General features: G+C 29.1%; 1 protein-coding gene across 1 annotated transcript; it reads left to right on the top strand.

Moving 5' to 3' along the window:
* The first annotated feature begins 1850 nt into the window (after positions 1 to 1850).
* Positions 1851 to 21101, top strand: LOC107446093 (26S proteasome regulatory subunit Rpt2). The gene is made up of 12 exons (XM_043051696.2): positions 1851 to 1972; positions 3663 to 3728; positions 5278 to 5371; positions 7861 to 7985; positions 10025 to 10210; positions 11823 to 11951; positions 13140 to 13236; positions 14482 to 14570; positions 16667 to 16767; positions 18025 to 18121; positions 19876 to 20085; positions 20895 to 21101. Exons 1-12 carry the CDS (start codon positions 1970 to 1972, stop codon positions 21027 to 21029), a joined length of 1332 nt encoding a protein of 443 aa, XP_042907630.1. The 5' UTR covers positions 1851 to 1969; the 3' UTR covers positions 21030 to 21101.
* Positions 21102 to 21382: the final 281 nt, after the last annotated feature.

Genomic DNA, 21382 nt, shown 5'->3' with positions numbered 1-21382 from the left:
ATTTAGGTGCAAGTGCGTTCTATCTTAGCTTTACCATAAAAAATTTAAAATTATAATGTTAAACAAAAAACGGTGATGAAGAGATATGTATTCATTAATTTTATTTTAATTTGTTATTTTCCAATGCCCACCTGGTGAATGACCTTTCTGGGAAGTGATCAGGCATCTGAAGAGTAGATTTCTTGGCCATTTTTTCAGGAGCATTATGTTCCGCAGTGGACTGATCGTTAAGACACGGTTCCCAGCAGATCACCGAAGTCAAGCATCACTGGCTGTTGTCAATTTGCGGGTGGGTGACCACTAGGATCAGCCTGCGTAGGGACCGAGGGTGTGTGGTATTGGTCCTCGTTAAACTGTTCTACCGTAAAGTGCTCGACTTCGCTTGCAGGTCGTCGGGCTACCGAAGCGGGGGTGCCATTCCCTCTGCAGAGGATCAAAATTATGTCTTCGGATCATCCTCAGGGGTGTTTCTCAGACCATTGCCAATAGCCCATTGTGCAGCTCTAGTGCGACGTAAAATGAAGTACAACAACAGGAGCATCATACTAGATGGGCCAACGTTGCTCTCACAGTAAGGACAGTAATAAATATCCTTTTATAAATATGAAAATGAATTCAACTGGTTCTCGATTGGTGATTGAAATGGTCTACAGGTAGCGTAGGGCAGAACTCTCTACCTATGGCAACATTTCATCAGTAGCGTGAGAGAGTCATAGAGCTCGTAAGTACGTTAGTTTCTGTCTTGATCTTCAAGCAGATTAAAAACTTTTAAGTTAGGCAACTATATGGAACTGTTAACTACATTAAATGTACTAGTTCTAAAAGAAAGCGTCGTGGAATTAAAAAAAATATTTTTGAGAATTGAATACGGACTGGAACCGGTTTACTCTCCAGATGGCGTATTCGAGCCTTGTGCTCATAAATTAAAAAAATTAATAAAAAATATTTAAAAAAAAAACATTTTTTATGGTGAATACGCCCTTTTCCACACAGCCGTATACATGATACAAAAGATATTTATACATGCGAAATACGTGCTCGTAAAATCTGAGGAATAAAAATTCCTGTAGTTGGTCGCTGAGCAGTATCATAGGTACAGGGTTCAGGAGAAAATTTCCTTCCTCTTCAGACCTATGTCTAAATTGAGGAAGTAAATGACACAAAATTGTGATGGCATGTGTTTGTATCATACTGCGGGAAAGCTCAGACAGTCGCCAATCGCCCATTGTGCAGCTCTCAGGAGACATAAATAAAGTACTTACTTACCTGCATAACATTGTACATAGCACTTAGATTACGCAGATGCACATCTAGTGCAAAGGTACTTGAATGTTAGGATGTGTATCATTATTTAAGTTTTTGTTCTTGTTAATTTACGTCGCACTAGAGTTGCACAATGGGCTATTGGCGACGGTCTGGGAAACATCCCGGAGGATGATCCGAAGACATGCCATCACAATTTTGATCCTCTGCGGAGGGGATGACACCCTCGCTTCGGTAGTCCGACGACCTGCGCGCGAAGTCGAGCACTTTACGGTAGCACAGTTTCGCGAGCACCAATACCGCACACCCTCGGTCCCTACGCAGACTGATCCAAATGGTCACCCACCCGCACACTGACCGCAGACAGTGATGCTTGACTTCGGTGATCTGTTGGGAACCGTGTCTTAACGATCAGTCCACTGCGGGACTCATTATTTAAGTGAAGTCCTTATTAATATAACAGTAAAATTTTAATAAATCTTTACATTCTTTACGTCATATCGCCGTATCGCACATTTGATGTTTTCCGTTGATATTTTCTGAAACCTTGTTGACGTTTAAATTTTGTTTTTAAAGTTAAAGTTAATGTTTGTGGTAGTTGCCATTATTCCATTAAAAATACTAGGATAATAGTGCTAACTGTAATTTTAACATTGCACACTGACTTTTCGCAAGTAATCGTCAATCTGTATTTGAAACGAAAACAATGGTGAGCTGAAATATATATTCTTATTTATTTATAAATTATTGTACTAATTAGATTTTTATTTTAAATGTATGTGTTTTTCTCGAAATCAACCTATTTTAAAGCTTAAGAATTTTGTTATAATTCCCTAATTATTGGGTAGTAATTGTTGTATGACCAATGTCATGAATTGTTTCGATAAAATTAGGCTTCTACTTAAATAGATTGAAGTACATGTATTATATTTCATTATGCAATAAAATTTCCACTGAACTGAATCTTTCAAGCTTTTTACAAGCTTAAAGGCTATAATTAACCTAGAAATAATTTACAATTGAGGTTTATACTTTCCTCACATTAACTTCTACAACCCCGATGTACTAACATTCTTTTCTACTTGTTTTTAGGGAAAGAATATTTATTTATTGGTTTTTAAAGGCAATAAAATATATATAATTTTTGTGTTCTACTTCGGACATGTACGATTTGTTATGGATAGTGAGTTAATCATAGTGTAAGATAAATTCTTCAGTTTGAGCTGGGCGTAGAATAATCAAGTTTCTATCGGCTTTTGGTTATAAAACTTAATGTTTAGTCAGAACAGAATTATGCAATTTTTAAAGTTACCTGGGGGAGATTTCTGTATCCTGATCTGTAGCAGAATAATTGCTAAGTCTTGGCAGCTTCCGGGCAGTGGCCCGCGAAAAACTAAAAAAAACATCACAGAAAGGGACCAACTCGAACTGTATAACTCGTAGCCACCCTCGGACAAAGGGGATATTTCGGTAGCGTGATCTGTCGCGCCAACTGCAATTGCCAAGGTGCCAAATATTTTAAACTTGCAAATTTAAAAAAAAACAAAACTTGTAGATGTTTGGCTATGAGTTATACCTTTCGAGTTGGTTCCTTTCTGTGATTTTTTTTTTAGTTTCTCGCAGGCCGCTGCTTGGAAGTTTCCAAGATTTGTTGATTATTCTGCCACAGGTCACGATACGGAATTCTCCTCAGAATGGAGTTGTGCATAACTTACCATGTTTTTTTCATCTTTAAAAGGCAGAGCTTTAAAAAAAAAAAGCTACATTAAGTAGTGTCTTCATACAAATTAATACTCTAAACGAGGCTGTTTTCATTCGATAAATGATTAATTGATAGCCCTGAAACAATATAGTGAGGAGACATTTAAATTTTTCTTAACATTATTTGAAGATTTAGTAATTGATAACAATACAATTCACAAAAACATAATAATAGTGGTGTTTTTCACCTAAATGTTTCTCCTGAGCAATTAAAATTTTTATTAAATTATTGGCCTGATTATTTATTTTTAATTACTTTCTTAGTGTTTTTAGTTTCTGTATTATGTTCTGAAGTTTTTTCTTTCTTTCTTTTTGCAGATTTAGAACTTAAAAATCTCACTTATAATTTCTCTCGCTTGAAATTATTAAAATATAAATTCGTTCAGGCTTATGTTTGTTAAATAAATTGAAAAAAGGCTCAAATGCAATTTATCAATTACATATTAGCTTTTTGATCTATGTGTTCATATTTACAGAAATTAGCCGTTCAACTCTTAAGTTCTTTTGTAGAATGACACCTTTTATTGGTTCTTTAGCATACAAAACTAATTATTGAAAAACAGAACTAATGTTTTCATGTTAATGTGTATAATTTACCTAAAATGGTTAGTTGATTATACATTTTTTTCCATTTTTAGGGTCAAAGTCAATCATCTGGTGGCCCTGGGGGCAGTGGAAGTGGAGGAGATAAAAAAGATGATAAAGTATGATTTTAAAAAAATTAAATATGATTAGTTACAAATATTTATCCTTTTACTTCTATTAATTTGAACAATGATCTTTTTTGTATTATGTAACTTGCTATACATATTTTTATTTAATATCACCCATGTAAAGTAATTTTGATATTCTTTCTTTTTATTTGTCGAATAAATTTATTGAGAAATTTCATTACCAATATAATAAAATATCATAGTTAAACATGTGGTAAATTAAAATGATTGTAGATTCCCTCTTAATCACTTAGCTATGGCTGTAAGATGTTAATTTCTATTATGTTTAAAAATTGAGAATTCACAAGGACTTATTATGCATTCTTTTTGATGATATGTTATTGAACTCCCTTATCTTTTTGTTAGGTTTTTAACTTTAAATTTACACATTCAAATATTTGTCTATTATATGAACTTACCCATAATGGAAGAATTCAAAGATGAAGAGAAATCTATTTTAATAACGCATTTATAATTGGTAAATAAATTCCACAGCTTTTAGAAGTAATAATAAATAAATTTAGACATGATTACTGCAAAAAATTACTTAATAAGCATGCCAATTAAGTAAAAATTGACAAAATATAAAGTTTCTGGGATCTGGAACCAATTTTTAAGTTATCAATTGTTATATTCCTTCGTTTCGTTCCTTTTTTTGTTTCTTTTTTTAAATGAAAAATAAGAAATAATAATACTGTAAATGACAAATTGATGTTTCTACAATTAATTGCAATTTATACAGGGTGATTCTAAAAAGATGGGCAAAATTTAGGGAACTGATAGTACACACCCAAGCAAGCAATTTTTATAAAAGAATGCATGGGCAAAAACAAAATGCGAAAATGCTAGAGGGCGTCAAAGTTTATGTTCTTATATGAGGCAAAAACACAAGTACGATGAAGTTAAGTTATAAAAGCAAATTTAATGGCATGTGATTACAATAAGTGTTCAAAACAGTGGCCGGCAGCGGCTATGCACGCAGTACAACGGCAAAGAAAAGATAGGCGAACATTCTGAAACACACCAGGCATATCATGAACTTTCCCTGCAGCGGCCGAAAGCTTGGCGACAAGTAACGCAGCGCAGTAACTTGCAACAGGAATGGAAATTTCACGTTTGCACCAAACAACTTTCCAAATGCGCCAGCACCTTTGCGTTTTGTTTTCGACTATGCATTCTTTGATAATAATTGTTTGCTTGTGTGTGTACTATCACTTCCTAAAATTTTGCCCATCTTTTTAGAATCACCCTGTATATATATTTTTAGTATTAAACTATGCCAAAAAGCAAAGTGCAATGCAATTTCTTAAAAACTGGTTCTAGTATTTGACTTTAGTTAAAATTCATATTTTAATTAGATAGATATTTTACATATAGTTATTAAAAAAAATTTTTTTTGGACCATTTTTTACTATTAAAAAAATATTAGTCTGCCCATAAGCAAGGTGAGAAAGCATTGGACAAGTGTTTCATACTTCTAGTTTTCATTGTTGTTTTCTTGCTTTCAATTACTATTTGTTTAATTATGTTATCATTCTAGAAAAAGAAGAAGTATGAACCTCCTGTACCGACCAGGGTTGGTAAGAAGAAGAAGAGACAAAAGGGACCAGAAGCAGCTAGTAAACTACCATTAGGTAAGGAATTGTTTTTATAATCTAGCTCATGATTATTTTATAACACTGGAAGGAAAAAGTATTGTATCATGGGTCATATTAGGATAAATTTGAGTCTATTTATAGAATGTGAGTTAAAATGGATTACTCCCAAAATATTTCTTTGCAAAACATGTGCTCTTTTCAATATTTTCCTTTTTAGAAATGTATCTTTCACAAAACTCAGGGTTTCAAGTGCTGCATATATAGTGGGAAAAGATTAGACTAGTACATTACTGTGTAAACATGGTTTATTAACCTGAATTCACATCAAATTAGAGCCAAACTGTTCTTTCGTAAAACAGTCGACTTGCAAATATACTACTATTTTTCTCTTTCAATTTATTCTGAACGTAAGTAAAAAATAATGTGAGACAAATTTTTTCCAAATCCACTGTAATAATATTTTTTAAAAAAAAAATGTAAGTTGATTCTCCCTATAGCATTGTAGCCATTCGTCAAGAATAAATAATCAGCAAGAGTCCGTGTAATGAGCCATGTAATAAGCACATAAGATTATAAGAATGTCATTTCTTTCTCCTAGAGAAAAAATTCTGCTACTTAAAAAAAATTCAAATTCCAGTTTATTTATTCACTAATAAAATAAGACGTTTCTTATTTTCTATAACTTAGAAAAATACCTCCTTTTCAATAACAGAAAATCTGATAATTTCTGACAAACATAATTTTCAATATTATCGAAAATAGAATTGTAACAGAATCTTAATCTGCGGCCAAACACAATTTTTGTGAGCCTGATAAGTGAAGAAGAACAGAATGTGAATTTTATGACATACGTATAAATATCAAATGGCAAAGCTATTTTTGATAATATAATGTTGATTAAAACTTCTTGTCGAGATGTATTAATTATAAATTAACCAGATCTTCCTGAATTTCTTTTTATATCTGGTTCCCTAAATGAATTTATTGCAACACAACTCTTACTTTTTCAAACTATCATTACCCAAATCACTCTCAGGATGTAGCTCGTATGCCTCAGGCAAAATCTGGAAAACTCAGGATATAAAAATTGGTTTTACTCATGTAAAATAAAAATGTTCCCTCAAAACAAAGGAAATTTTTTTTTTTGCAGAAATGTTTTTTATTTGAATTCTTTACATGCAAAATTTGTAGTTTTCCAACGCAAATGTAATAAAAGATCATTTCTGTTGAAGCAATTTTTTATTGGGAGAGAGTTTTTATTAAAACATAGTATAACATTTATTTACTATAATGCTTGAATAATTTTCTTTAAGATGCAATTGTTACTTTTGAAGATTTTGATAAATTTTTCTATAAGGGAAAATTTTTTGTTTTTTCCAACGGTTGAGACAGTTAATGATAAACTGCCTTTTGTTTGAAATTTCTTAAAATGTTGGGAATTATTTTTTCTCTTAGAATTTGAGTCCTAAGTTTATGCATGTAAAAGTAAAGGGTGTATTGTTTGATGGAATCTGACTATGTTTAGTAATGATTTTTGATCTGTTCTAAGTGAGAACTCAATGGGAGCAATGATTTCAAAAAATTACCTGATTTCAAAGCGATTCGTTCTTTTCTTAAATTGGTGAGGAAATATCAGAAAAATTACTATGCATTATTTCCGAATTCTGTTAAATATAAAATAAAATGTTAATTTATGTACTCAACTATGCTCAAAAATCTAAATTTACAAGCATTATGCTTCTATGAATATAAGATTATTTGCTGCAACCTGCTCCAGAAATCAAATTTATTTGCTTCAAAGTGATTATGCTGCTCTTTCATCACTGTGCATAAAAAAAATTTTTTATGATGCAATTGTCAGTTTGAGAATTTTGATTCATCCTTCTAACAATGAGAATTTAATTTTTTTAAGATCAGTGGGCAGTTAATCATTGTCTTTTGTTTAAAATTCTTTAAAATGCTGGAGAATTTATTTCAACTTAGAGTTTGATTCCTAAATTTATAAGTGTAAAGGTTTATCATAGTATAGTATCAATGCAATCCGATAATGTTTAGGGTTGATTTTGATCTGGTCTGGTTTATTTGATCTTTTATTTTATTGATAAAATATAAATGTTATTGATATTTTTGTCCACCTATACCAGGTTCTTGTTTCTTTGAAGTCTCTTAGGTTGCAGAATGTATTATTTTTAAGAATTGTTTCTCCGGATAGTCAGAAAAAAATTAAGTAAATTTTTTCTTTAGAATAACAGTAAGAACTCAACTGAAAAAATGATTTTAAAGAACTACCTGATTTCAAAGCAAGTTGTAATTTTCTTGATTTGAATTACAGTGGTGAAAAATTATCAGCAAATCTGAAGCAGTTGTAGAAAATCTGAATTTTAAGTTTATGAAGATCAGTTCTCTTTAAGAGTTAATGACTCATAGAATGCATATTTTATAAAACAATATGGGGAAGAGTGTTATGCACCTCTAAAAAAGTCATTTAATAGTCCCATGTTAAATGTGTTTTCACTTTGATATAGTTACTCCACATACCAGATGTCGCTTAAAGTTATTGAAGCTTGAACGCATTAAGGATTATTTACTTATGGAGGAAGAGTTTCTGAGAAACCAGGAACGTTTGAAACCTCAAGAAGAAAAACATGAGGTATAAGTATAAAGGATGAAAATATTGATTTCTTTTAGGAATATGATATGATAAGTTTACAATTATTTTTTAAAAAGTTTGATTTATTTAAATTTGTATTTATTGTTATTATTATTTTTTTGTTAATAGAGAATTTTCACACATTACTTTTTGACACATGTTAATGTTAGTTCTTCTTTCGTAAGGTTAATATTACTTTGGAAGTAAAATGCTTCTACCATACCATAGAAAATACAGCTTTTTTAATATTGTAAGAAATTTCTCCTATTTTATTAAAAACAAGGAATCTTGTTGATTAACTTTCTCTACTTGTTATATTATATTTTCATTTGTTATGTTTAAATTTTTTATTTAAAAATTCGGAGTTAATGTAATTAGATATTACAGTACAGTGGTCTTATACTTTTTTGTTTCATAACCTTATTACCTAAATGTCATAAGTATTTCTGTAAATTAAACAAGTGAAGATGTTTTTATGAACCATTTTATTAAAATGGCTATGAATTAGATTTCTTAATAAAGATCTATACTATCATATTTTACAGAACTGTATACCTTTTTATCCTAATCCTGCAAAAAAGGAAAGAAATATCTAATTTGAAATTAATTATGTATATTATTAATATCATATATTAATGCTTTCTTGGAATTCAGCTGAAATTTTAATTGCATATAAGTCAGAGTCGAGCTCTCAGGAAAGTTATAACTCAACATTTCAAATACTGACACCACAGCTTCAGTTATTGGGCCATAATTCTTGCTTGCATGCATACATTGTTTCTTTTATAGTCATATATAAACAATTTAAAATACTACTAACCTAAAATATACTTAAATATTATCTGTTTTTTTTTTGTTTATTTGTAGTAATTTTCATTAAGTATTACCTTAGTTATTTAAAAATACAGATATTGTAAAAAAAATTTACTGTGATTTGTGGAAAAGTGTAAATGTTATGAAAGGGAATTTACAAAAAGTTTCTCGTTTTTCAAATTATCATTGAGGCATTCAATTTAATCTGCATAATCTGTAGACAATCACACTTTAACTAATAGCTGGAAAAAAAGTTTTCATATCAATTTTTCTATATTTATTAAAATAAAACAGAAATTTAGAATTGGAAATGACCTTAAGGAAATAAATCTTTGATGTAGTTGATGAGTCTACATCAAGTAGTATGATAATGTCATAAGTATGACTTTTCAGCTGTTTTTATAATTTTAAGCAATAAGTTGCCTATTTCATATATAGTAGAGTCCAGATTATAATTAATGTAGACCCAGACGTATTCAGGTTAAGCAAAAATTTTAAATAAAACAAATAATTTAGATTTAAATGCCTATTTTAAAAACCCAAATTATTCATACCACATCCTAGATTCATATTGTCATTAAAGAGTTAGTTCTTAAAGTCAATTGTCTTTTTTTTTAAGCTGTTTAGGCATTTTCGTGCTGTAATGTTTTGCTATTTTTTAAAAGTAACAGGGTTACTGATGTCACTTCTTCCTGTTTGATATATTCAACAACTGATTGCTTTTAGTCCATCTGTATGGGAGATTTGCATAAGTCTGTTTTCATCAGTACTATCTTCATCATCATTGCTAGATTCATTTTCTTTATTGATGATTATAAGAATTACGATCATCATTGATGATCCTGATCCTTATAAGGGTGATGTTGGATATTGTGTTCATTGGTGTTTGGGAACTAAATTTTTTTTAATTTTTTTTTAGTAGTTATGAAAATAGAGAATGTAGAACAAAAAAATCCTTTAAAATTTAAGTTTCATAATTGACCACCTTTTTTCAAAAAAAAAAACCATTTAAAATATGATACACTGGTTGGAATCGTGACAGCTGAAAAGTCAAGCAACTACTTTATTTATTAACTTCTATAAATTATTTGTGAGTAATGCACAATTGTGGATTGTTATATTTTTATTGTAAATTATGTTTATTATTATGAAATTCTTTAAGACGCTGCTAATCAAACTTTAATATTATAACTATTCTTATCTTAGTATTTTATTATTAACATTAGGAAGAAAGATCTAAAGTTGATGATTTGCGAGGAACACCGATGTCTGTTGGAACATTGGAAGAGATAATTGATGATAATCATGCAATTGTATCTACTTCAGTTGGCAGTGAACATTATGTTAGCATATTATCTTTTGTTGACAAAGATCAATTGGAGCCTGGCTGCTCGGTTTTGCTGAATCACAAAGTAAAATAACAGTTTTTATGTTAAAAATTTTTTTGTAGAATTTAAATTTAGTGTTTTGCTCATCTTGTTGAGTATTGGCATTTTTTTAAGTGAAATTAATTTTGGCATGACTTTAGGTTGTTAAAAAGAGAGATTGGTTTAACATATAAAAACCTGTTGATTTTAAACTTTTTTGTTTTGTTTTAGGAATTTTTTATAGAGAGGCCAATTGTCCAATAAACAAACAAAACCTGAAATTCCATGAGAAATTCAGAATAAATTTTTGCTTATTTTTCATCTGAGTATTTAGATTGGCTTAGTCACCGAGTCACTTACATCGGCAGATTTAATATTTTCTGGTGGGGTAGCTTTGAGCTGGTGATTCTTGTGTTTTTCATTGTTGAAAACTGGCATTTGGAACACAGTTTTCAGTTGCACCCACCTCTGTATATCCCACTTCAGTCTCTGTTCTGTAATAACTCCCATTTTCAGAGGGACCAGAAATTAAAATTTCATAGTCAGAAATACTGTCTTATGTTTGAGTTATAAAAATTACAGTTTTTAAGAATTTTCATAATCTTTTAAAATAAGCTTCCCTCCTAACTTCCCAGTGTTATAAAATTATTTTGGTGTTTGCCACCAATATTGGAAAATTTTTTATTTTTATGGTACGACCATACATAATATCATTAATATCAAGTATATTGAATTAGCATGTAAAAACACCTTGAAATTGTGCTAATTTGAATTTTATTAATGTGTTATTGTTATTTTAATTCAGATTACAGATAGCTTATTTTGAAAGTTGGCACTTATGCATCTTGTTGTATTAAAACTAATAGAAAAATATGTACTTAATTCCAAGTGCTCTGATTGAAATGAGTTGATTTCTCGTATAAAAAGTTTCTTTTTGAAATTTGACTGCTGCGTAATGTAATATCCTAAAAAACAGATTCTTTTTTTTTACAAAATCAACACTGAAATTTAAGGTATCCCTAAAGTGCCCTGTGTTCTCCTACAGTTGTTGGTTTAAGTGCCTAAATTTTTGTGCTTTAATTTTGTTCATGCTTTTTAACTTCATATTGGATCAAATGATTGTTCATCTATTCTATAAATAATTTTATTGCCCTCTAATTTTATTTGATTAATTTTATCTTCATTAACTAGATCTGTATGCTATTTTTTGCATTGTGTTATTTAATACTGATTCACACTTTTTGTCACTTAAATAAATTCAAACATGTCATAAAATTATTTACTTTATAGTGTAATCTAATTTGTATATAACAGCAATTTTTTTAGATTTTGTCATCTTACTGCTTTAATGAACAAAAAGAGTAGACTTTAGCCTTCATCTATTTAAACTATTGATTAAATTTGTAATGCTAAATTTGTTAATTTTTTCTACTGCATGATGTTAGTTAATGAGTATTCAGAAAGTAGGAAGTCCATGAGGGAGAGCCAAGTATTTTAGTACAATGTCGTTAAAATAACAGAATTAATGACAGAAGCCATTGAGTTTGTAGGGCAGACCAACTGGTTTTTGAGGGTGGCTAGTATTTAAATAAAGTCAATTTACATTTAATACCAATATTGCTATTCCATGCATTTTTAATACTTATTTAAACTTTAGGTCCATGCTGTGGTTGGTGTATTATCAGATGACACTGATCCGATGGTTACTGTTATGAAATTAGAAAAAGCACCACAAGAAACATATGCAGATATTGGTGGTCTTGACCAGCAGATTCAAGAAATAAAGGTAAGATATTTTAATATGATATACCAAATTTATTTTTTCTTTGCTTTTCAAAGCAGTTGTTGATTAAGCAATAAAAATCAATGAGAAACTTTTGTGCTACCTTAATGTATTCTTTCATTTTAATATAGCCAATTTTGTTTTGTACAGGCTAAGCTCTTAAGTCATTAAGACCTATAATCGACTCAACTTACTTATTCATATTAATATTTACAAAGATTTTTAAAAAGTTATTTTGCAACAAAACATAATCAAAGCATTTGCTTACTCAATAGTTGTGATTTTCGGTTCCTTAAAATATTTCTAATATTTAATGTACATGATGATATTATTTTTCATGAACATCAAAACTGATGACATTACGCCACTCTATTTTTTTATGAATTGATAGATATAATTTTAATTCAAAACTTCGTATAATCTGTGAAATAATTAAAATATTAAGAGATTTTTTAGGAGAAAAAAATTTTTGCAATGTATGATGAAGAAATTATTTACCGGGCATGCCTTCTGGAGTCAACTTTAATGACCATAAAAAAAATTAAATAACAGTAAATCATAAATTTATTGTTTTTTAATAAAGAAACAAATATTGTTAGTTAAATAAAGAAGCAAACACAACGTTGGAAAATTAATGCATTGGCAACTTAGCACTACAAAAAAATACCAAAGTCTTACCATATTTATTTTGTGAGTTCTTTCATGGATTTTGTGCATGATTTCATGAATAAATGAATTGAAATTGAATTTTCTTTGGAGGCCATATTGCCTACACATAAAATCATTTACAAACAAGTAAAATAAACAAAAAATAACGAAAAGAATTTTTATTAATTGAAAAGATTGTTTTGCATCTGTTGGGGGAAAAAAGTCAAATTATTTAAAACACCTTCTTTAGAATTAATTTCCAACAATTCTTTTAGTATTGCATTCATTTTTAGTTGTATAGTTTATCATTAGTATTTATAAATATTCTCTTTTCTTTATTAATTAATAAGTTAGTTTTTACTATTTTTCTATGTATCATTATATCGATAAATATAGTATGTGTGTAATATGATGTGAATAACATTCGTTTTCTATATTCCTTAAATATCAATTAGAATTAATTAAAGTATTGTTTTTTTTTGTGTGTGTGTGTTTAACTGGTGTTTTTAATGTTTACAAGAAAACTGTTTATACATTTTTTAGGAATCTGTTGAGTTGCCCCTGACACATCCAGAATATTATGAAGAAATGGGAATTAAACCCCCTAAAGGTGTAATACTGTATGGACCTCCTGGCACAGGTGATTAAAATTGATTTTAAAAATTTACAATAATACTTAGATACTATAACGTTTGTACGTAGCGTTATTTTATTTTAAATAGTTTTCATGATTTTGTTTTAAAAATTAAAAAAAAACAGTGGGTTGTGTTATAAATATTCCGTTTTGATTGTTAATAAAGCTTAATATTTATCAAAAATTTATTCTCAACATTTATTATCTTCCAAAACTGAATAATCAAATAGGGAAATAATCTTTATTTTTTTTTTCTCTTCCTTCTGGTTATGAAAATATCAGAATGTTTGAGAATGCAAAAAAATGAGTAAAAAAAATGAAAACAAAAGAGTTCATTTTCATCTTTTACTTTCACTTTTTTTTTTACTTTAACACTTTTAAAATAGGCAATTAAACAAAAAAAATTTAATGATAAAAATTAGTATGTTTTATACTTTTTTTACTACATATTTTACCACACTATTTTTATCCAGAAGATTATTTAAAACATTTGATTGTGACAGAATAATATCACCTGTGTGCAGTAAATTTAAGACATGCAGTTTACTTTTTAAATGTATTTACTGATCTCTAACCACTCTTTATTCACTTTACTGTCTTTTGTGACATATATATTTATCAGATCAAACGAGAATTTTTTTAATATTTATTAACGAGACCTTCCGAAAAGTACTAAAATAGTATCTTCAAAATAACACCCTAACAAATTCATCCCCTCCGTAGAGGATCAAAATTGTGATGGCATGTCTTCGGATCATCCTCCGGGATGTTTCCCAGACCGTCGCCAATAGCCCATTGTGCAGCTCTAGTGCGACGTAAATTAACAACAACAACATCAAAATAACACATAATAAAATAAGTTCAAACAGAAAAAGGTTATTATAAAATTCAAAATTCGATTATATCGTTTTATTATAAAGTAAATTTTATTCAACAAGTAGAAAGAATATTAAAACATGTATTTTCACACATTTTTTTTCAGCTCAAAATTTTTTTCATATGTGTTATAATTTAACAATGTTCTGATTATTGATCTATCTGAAGCTTAAAATAAATTGTCAAGAACTATGCTATGAACATAAGTTAACTTTGTATTGTATATGTGTATTATTAAGAATTATGTTAAAATAAATAGTTTAAAAAGTTATAAAATCTGTTTTTTCTTTTCTTCAATCAGCAGTGTGTGTTTCAGTTTTTATGCTAACAAAGGTTTCAACCGATTTATTTAAAATAAACTTTATTTTTTCATAGGTAAGACATTACTTGCCAAAGCCGTTGCCAATCAAACTTCTGCCACATTTTTAAGAGTTGTGGGATCTGAGTTAATCCAGAAATACTTGGTAAGTATTTTTCCTCTTCTTTTCTCTTTGTGTGTACTGTAGAGCCTAAGTACCGGAATTGTTCTATATCGACGTCCAAGGGTCGTCTACTACCAAAAAGCAGTCCATGTTGGCAAAAGATAAAAGTTCAGGTGCTTATGAGTAAATGGGTAATGGATTTATGATGTAAATGGAAGCCCCCAATAGTTGGTTTCTCCTACATCTATATGCAGTAGAAATTCTTGTCCCCCTGCTTGGTCAAAACAGACATGGCCTGTTTTACAGATTTGCTTATGTAATTTATTGTGATTATTTTGCAATTACAAGGCGGTAGTCTAAATTTGATTTCAATGGAGTCAATTATTGCAGTTTTCCTTTCTGAATTAAGCTAATAAAGCTAAATGTGGAACGTGATGTTTCCCAATTTTCTAATTTGTCACTCATTGACAAAGTGACAGAAAGATGCAGCATTTAATAAATGCCTTTCCATAAAGGTTTTAAAACTACCTTAGATAGTTTTTTAGTTATGGTAATTATACAGTAGATAATCAATATAGTGGCAGCAACAAAATAGTTGACCGATACGAAAACTATACCGATACCTCCACGCACATCGAGATTGGAGAGTATAAATTTGAAAAGGTGAGCTCTTTCACCTACCTTGGCTCTGAAATCAACTCCGAAAACTCAATTTCCACAGAAGTAAGGAAGAGAGTAACTGCAGCCAACAAGTGCTTTTATGGCATAAGAAAATTCCTTAAATCTGACAACATTAAAAGAGACACCAAGTTGCTAATATATAAAAGCCTAATAAGATCAGTTCTCACTTACGCATCTGAAACCTGGACCTTGTCCCAAGCTGATGAGAGGACCATCGCTGCTTTCGAGAGGAAGATACTCCGGTCCATTTTTGGTGGTGTGTGTGACAAGGGAGTGTGGAGAAGGAGAACTAACTCTGAACTCTACAGGATATTCAGAGAACCGGACATTCTGATGTACCATAAGATTCAGCGCATGAAATGGGCCGGACACATTGTAAGAATGAATGATGACAGAACAACTAAAAGAATCTTTTTGGCAAGGCCAACTGGAGCTAGAAAGAGAGGCAGACCCCGACTGAGATGGGCGGATTGCCTCCAAAGGGACTTTGCCACAATCAAGGTCAGAGACTGGAAAGCCGTGGCATGCAGAAGAAAGGACTGGTGCAGTCTTCTTGAGAAAGCCAGGGTCCACCGAGGACTGTCGAGCTACTGATGATGATGATGAACAAAATAGTTGTCGTATTGCAAGAGGAATTGATCAGAATAAAGCAAATGAAGAACTTGAATGGCAATTTTTTGAAATTGATATCTGTAATTTTGGTCACAAAATTGTGGAATATAGATTTTAATTGCTTTGCCATTTTCATACTTGGTAAAAAAAGTGTCTCATCACAGTTGCCTATCTCTTAACATCACTGACCACAAATATTTGTAATTAAGTCTAATAAATTGATGCCAAACATTGAACATTTATTATTAAATCAAAAGCATCAGGTTCATATCTTTCACTATCAGCATTTATTTTTTGCTTAGTTATTTTATTACTGGCTGTTATTTTGCTTAGTTATTTATAATTTTGGCACAGGCTAAATTTTATTTGGTGAATTTTAATTAGAATCCATAATAATTGCTATAAAGTTTTTTTTTTTAATGTTTATTACAATATGGTTAAAAGTATTTTCTTGTGAGTAACACTTTACCATCTGTCAAAAACAGATTTGAAGTTGATGAATTATTAAAAATTTAATATTAGGTATGCAAGGGTTCGCTCTAAACTGTAAAGTGTGGCAAGTGTTCCACAAAACAAAATGTTTGGGGTTCCAGAGACTTATTTTTCTTTTTATTTATTTATTTTGAGTGTTTCTAATAATTTTGCCTACCAATTACAGTAAATTAATTATTGTTAACGTTTACATCTCCTTTGTTTGATTGTTTAAAAGAATCTCATTTTTATGCACAATGAATCTTATTATTTAAAACCTTTAATTATATCTATTTAAGTTTACATAAAAAAATTTTTATCACCTTTAGTTACATTATAAACAAATTCACATGTTTTGTAAATGTTTCTTTCAGGGTGACGGTCCAAAGCTTGTTCGAGAATTATTTAGAGTTGCAGAAGAACATGCTCCCTCTATTGTGTTCATTGATGAAATTGACGCTGTTGGTACTAAAAGGTAATTTTATTTTTCTGTGAGGCTTTTTTTAAAAAAAATCTAATTCTGAATTTACATTATTTATGAATTTCTCATATTATAAATTTGTTAAATCAATGAGCCCTTTAATTTATGTTATCAATGTAAAAAATTGTAAACAAAAGTGAGGTAGAAAATGTTACATTGTACTGAATTGGATACTTTCTGTAGTTTCTTTTTGTTTTAATGGTATTGGAAATAAAGTGAAAATTAAATACAGGATATCCGCGCACCTAGAAAGTCATGAATTTCAGTATTGAACAAAATTTGTCATGAAATGTCATGATTTTAACTATTTTTTTAAGAAAATCATAAAAAGTCATGGATTTAGGTTGCCGAAAAATCTAATTTTTAAAATGGAATTCGCCCCCTCCTCCCAATTTCATGGTGTTCCGAATATCTGAATTTGTAACAAAGTCCCCACTCACAGTCTTATTTGATTAAAATATAAAATGTTTCTATCATGTTCTTTAAAAGTTATGGTGTTCTTTCAAAACATGAAAGAAAAAACATTTCTAGAGCGAATCATCTATTAAACTTCTGTGATTTCAGAATTTTTGTTATTTATTTTTATTTTATCAATTTAAGATTCTAGCTGAAGCAAGCCAGTTATTGGCGAATTTTTTTATTCCGTAATGAGAACAGAAGTATGAAATGAGAACAGAAAAATCAGGAGTATTTCTTTCCTTTCTGATGAACCAGAAAAGTATCTTAAGAATGTAATTCTGCAGAAAAAAAGAAATAAAAATTACTTGCTTTTGTATAATTTTCAGCTATTTTATTGCTTCAACTTTTTTTTTACTCTGTTTTTAAAATTTAAAATCTATAAATATGAAGATGCAGAGTATAACAGTATTGGTTATACCTGTCATTTCAATAAATGTTATTATAATGCTTTTTTTAATTTATCGTTATGTTTTTGTCGGAGAAATTAGTAACTTCGTTAAGTTGTGAAAAATTCTTGGAATTAATCATGAAAAGTCATGAATTTGAAAATCTAAAATGTAGCACATACCCTGTAAATAATGCTTTTAACTGATGTCAAACTTTTCAAAGCTGTTAAAAATTGTTTACAGTCATAACTTTGTGTTCGCCCATTTTCAAAGAAGTATTGTTAAAAAATGCAAAACTAAAAATAATTATCAGATTAGACCTATGTTCCTCAAAAATTTCATTCATGGTATAACATGTAAATTTTTAGGTTTGATTTTTTTTAAATCTTTTTTTTTTATTTTTTAGATATGATTCAAACTCTGGTGGTGAAAGAGAAATTCAGCGAACAATGTTAGAATTGTTGAATCAGTTGGATGGTTTTGATTCAAGGGGTGATGTGAAGGTATATTTGCTTCTAATTTTTCTTTTAAGTTCATCTCAAAAAGTTTTAAACTTGTAACATTCAACATTTTGAAACAAAATTGCAATATTTAATTATTACAAGATTAAAGAGTGCAATTTCAGGTCAGTAGAGTGCAGGTCAGGTGGTCAGTAGAGTGCCATTTGTCTGAATACTGTTTAATCTAATTGTTCTATAAACCAAATTGATCCAGAACTCTTGTTTGTTTAGAAATTACAATAATCTATATTTTTATTTAAATATGAAATACTTTATATGGGAAATCTTTTAATTAAATATATTTATTGAATATACCTTATTTTTAATTAAACTTTCCTATGAAATCTTTTTGTTCATACACTAGATGTTTACATCTTTTTACTAAAGTATTTTCAGTTGATTTGGTTTGTTTTGTAAATAAAGCTATTAATCTGCAAAATTCTATTATGTGCTTTTGTTTCAAAATATTTATTTGAATTATTAGCTATCAGCTAGAATTTATCTTATCTTTAGAATTTTTTTCCACTAATTTTTCATTTTTTTATTTATTAAAGGTTATTATTTTTTTGCAAACGTGTTGCGTGAATATTGTTAGCATGCTTTGAAGTTGGTATGATTGTTTTGTTTAAATGTCATGTAAATCTAGAATATTGTTACAGATATACACCGTATTGCAGAACATGGAAATCCCACTCAAGATAATTTCATTATGATGATTATCAACTAAGACCATGGTTTCTAATTTAATACACAGTATTGACTGGCACAGAATGTGGCAGATAACCTCATCCATTTGCAATAAGGAATCAAAAGTTAATCATTTTGAAAAAAATTGAGTATTGGACTCATTGATGCACAATCTAATAAAAACATACAACTTAATAAAGAATGTTTGTTTAAAATTATGTAAATATACAATAAGATATAACTGCTACCTCAAACCGAGTGTGGTGGATAGAAACAACAAATATCAATATGGTGTCAAAAACTAATTGATAGAAATGATGATGGTGTGACTTATAATCTAATAAAAATATTTAACTTAATGAAAGTGTAATTTAAAGTTAAACGTTAAAGATTGAAATATATGTGTTTAAAAACACTGCACAATGTTGAAAGAAAATAATTTGAATAAATGGAGTTTACAAAACCACGCTAATGCCATATTTATCACCAAAAGAGTGAAATTCTAAATTCTATTTAATATTTTTTATAATAATTTTTCAACTTGAGTATCATGCATATATGTATATTACATTAAATTGCTTATTAATTCTTATCAATTTTTAAATAATAAGTTCAATAAAGTCACATTTTCTTCATTCTTTAATAAAAAATTTCTTTTCTGTGTTCTGTAATAGTTAAAATCTAAATATTGTATTAATATTTTCTACATATTAAATGAATTATGAACTAAATGTATGTTCAATTTTATTCATAGGTTGTGATGGCAACTAATCGAATAGAAACCCTTGATCCTGCTCTTATCAGGCCTGGCCGTATNGAAAAATCAGTTATCCGGAATAGCGATGGTCCCGACCATTCCGGACAATCGGTTCCCTACTGTATTACATTAAATTTGTTATTAATTCTTATCAATTTTTTAATTATAAGTTCAATAAAGTCACATATTCTTCATTCTTTAATAAAAAATTTCTTTTCTGTGTTCTGTAATAGTTAAAATCTAAATATTGTATTAATATTTTCTACATATTAAATGAATTATGAACTAAATGTATGTTCAATTTTATTCATAGGTTGTGATGGCAACTAATCGAATAGAAACCCTTGATCCTGCTCTTATCAGGCCTGGCCGTATTGATAGAAAAATTGAATTCCCTTTGCCAGATGAGAAGACTAAAAGAAGGATTTTCCTCATTCACACTGCCCGAATGACATTAGCAGAGGATGTAAATATTGATGATTTAGTTATGGCAAAAGATGATTTGTCTGGAGCAGATATCAAGGTAAGCTTAGTTGTCAAGAGGTCCTTTCGCTACCAACAATACTCAACTTAATCCTCTTTGTTTAATTTTCACAATTAAATTGAGGATGGATATTAGGCAGTGTCTTTTGATGCATCTAAAATACAAGACTGCCTCCCAATCACAATTCGAAATAATAAAACATACAATTACTTGTTTTTAGATTTTGATAACCATCTTTGTTTTTATGCAATTAATGCCATCCAAGTTGATTTTCATTTGTTTAAACTGTAATAAAATTAGATTTTAAGAAATCTAAAAACTGTGAAATGCGTAGTTTTAAATTACTTACTTAAAACTACAAATTTTGTCATTTTATTGCTAAAAGTTTTGAGGAAAAATTGTTTATATTATTAATAAAAATGGTATAAATAGTTCAATTAGTTGTGATGGTACTGTGGAAATTTAGGCTGATTGCTGAAAAGCAAGGAAAATTTCTATTGGACTAGATTTTTCTCTGCACATAAACAAATATTTAATAAAAAGTAATAAGCTGGCAGATGATAATTGTATTTTTTAAAAAAAATACATCTCATATACATATATATTTGTCTAATTGTCTTATTAATTTGTTAGTCAGTCGAATTTGTTCGTGTAAAATTAGTTTCTTTTGTAACAAATTCTTTTCTGTATTAACTCATGATTGAACATGTAAGTAAGATACTGCTTTTTGAAATGTACTAAAAAACAAAATGTGAAAAAGTTCACTAGATAAGACAAATCACAATAAAATCTTGTATGTAATGAAAATGATTGCATTTGTTAAAAAAAAAATTATTTTCTTGTTATAGGCTATTTGTACAGAAGCTGGGTTGATGGCTCTGAGAGAGAGGCGTATGAAAGTAACTAATGAAGACTTCAGAAAATCTAAAGAGAATGTTCTGTATCGTAAAAAAGAAGGAACTCCCGAGGGCTTATATTTATAAATTTTGTAGGATTTCTCTTCACTTGTTTTTTTTTTTATAACTTCCATTATTGAAATAAATTCATTGACTGTCTTTTTTTGAGCCTTTTTGTGATTCATAAGCTTACAAATCATGTTGAATTTTCAATATTTAGAGTAACACTGTCAACTAAGAATTGAATGAAACCTGTAATTGAATGACTAATTAATCATCATTAGCTAAAAGTGTTCTAAGAATGTTTCTTTTATGGTTTAAAAAACAAAAAGTTTCTAAAATACACTTAATAAAATATAAGTTTTTTTGATTAAGAAGTTATTTTTTTCATTTGACAAAAGAAAAACTCTATACAAAGCTAACAAATAAACAAGTACTGA

Source organism: Parasteatoda tepidariorum, chromosome 1, assembly GCF_043381705.1.
Source record: "Parasteatoda tepidariorum isolate YZ-2023 chromosome 1, CAS_Ptep_4.0, whole genome shotgun sequence".
Taxonomy (NCBI): domain Eukaryota; kingdom Metazoa; phylum Arthropoda; class Arachnida; order Araneae; family Theridiidae; genus Parasteatoda; species Parasteatoda tepidariorum.
This window is presented reverse-complemented; position numbering and strand designations above follow the sequence as displayed.

Excerpts from the sequence above, each read along its gene's own strand:
- LOC107446093 (XM_043051696.2), top strand. Across the intron at positions 11,952-13,139 it reads AGCAGATTCAAGAAATAAAG|GAATCTGTTGAGTTGCCCCT; the intron begins GTAAGATATTTT and ends TACATTTTTTAG. Across the intron at positions 13,237-14,481 it reads GTATGGACCTCCTGGCACAG|GTAAGACATTACTTGCCAAA; the intron begins GTGATTAAAATT and ends ATTTTTTCATAG.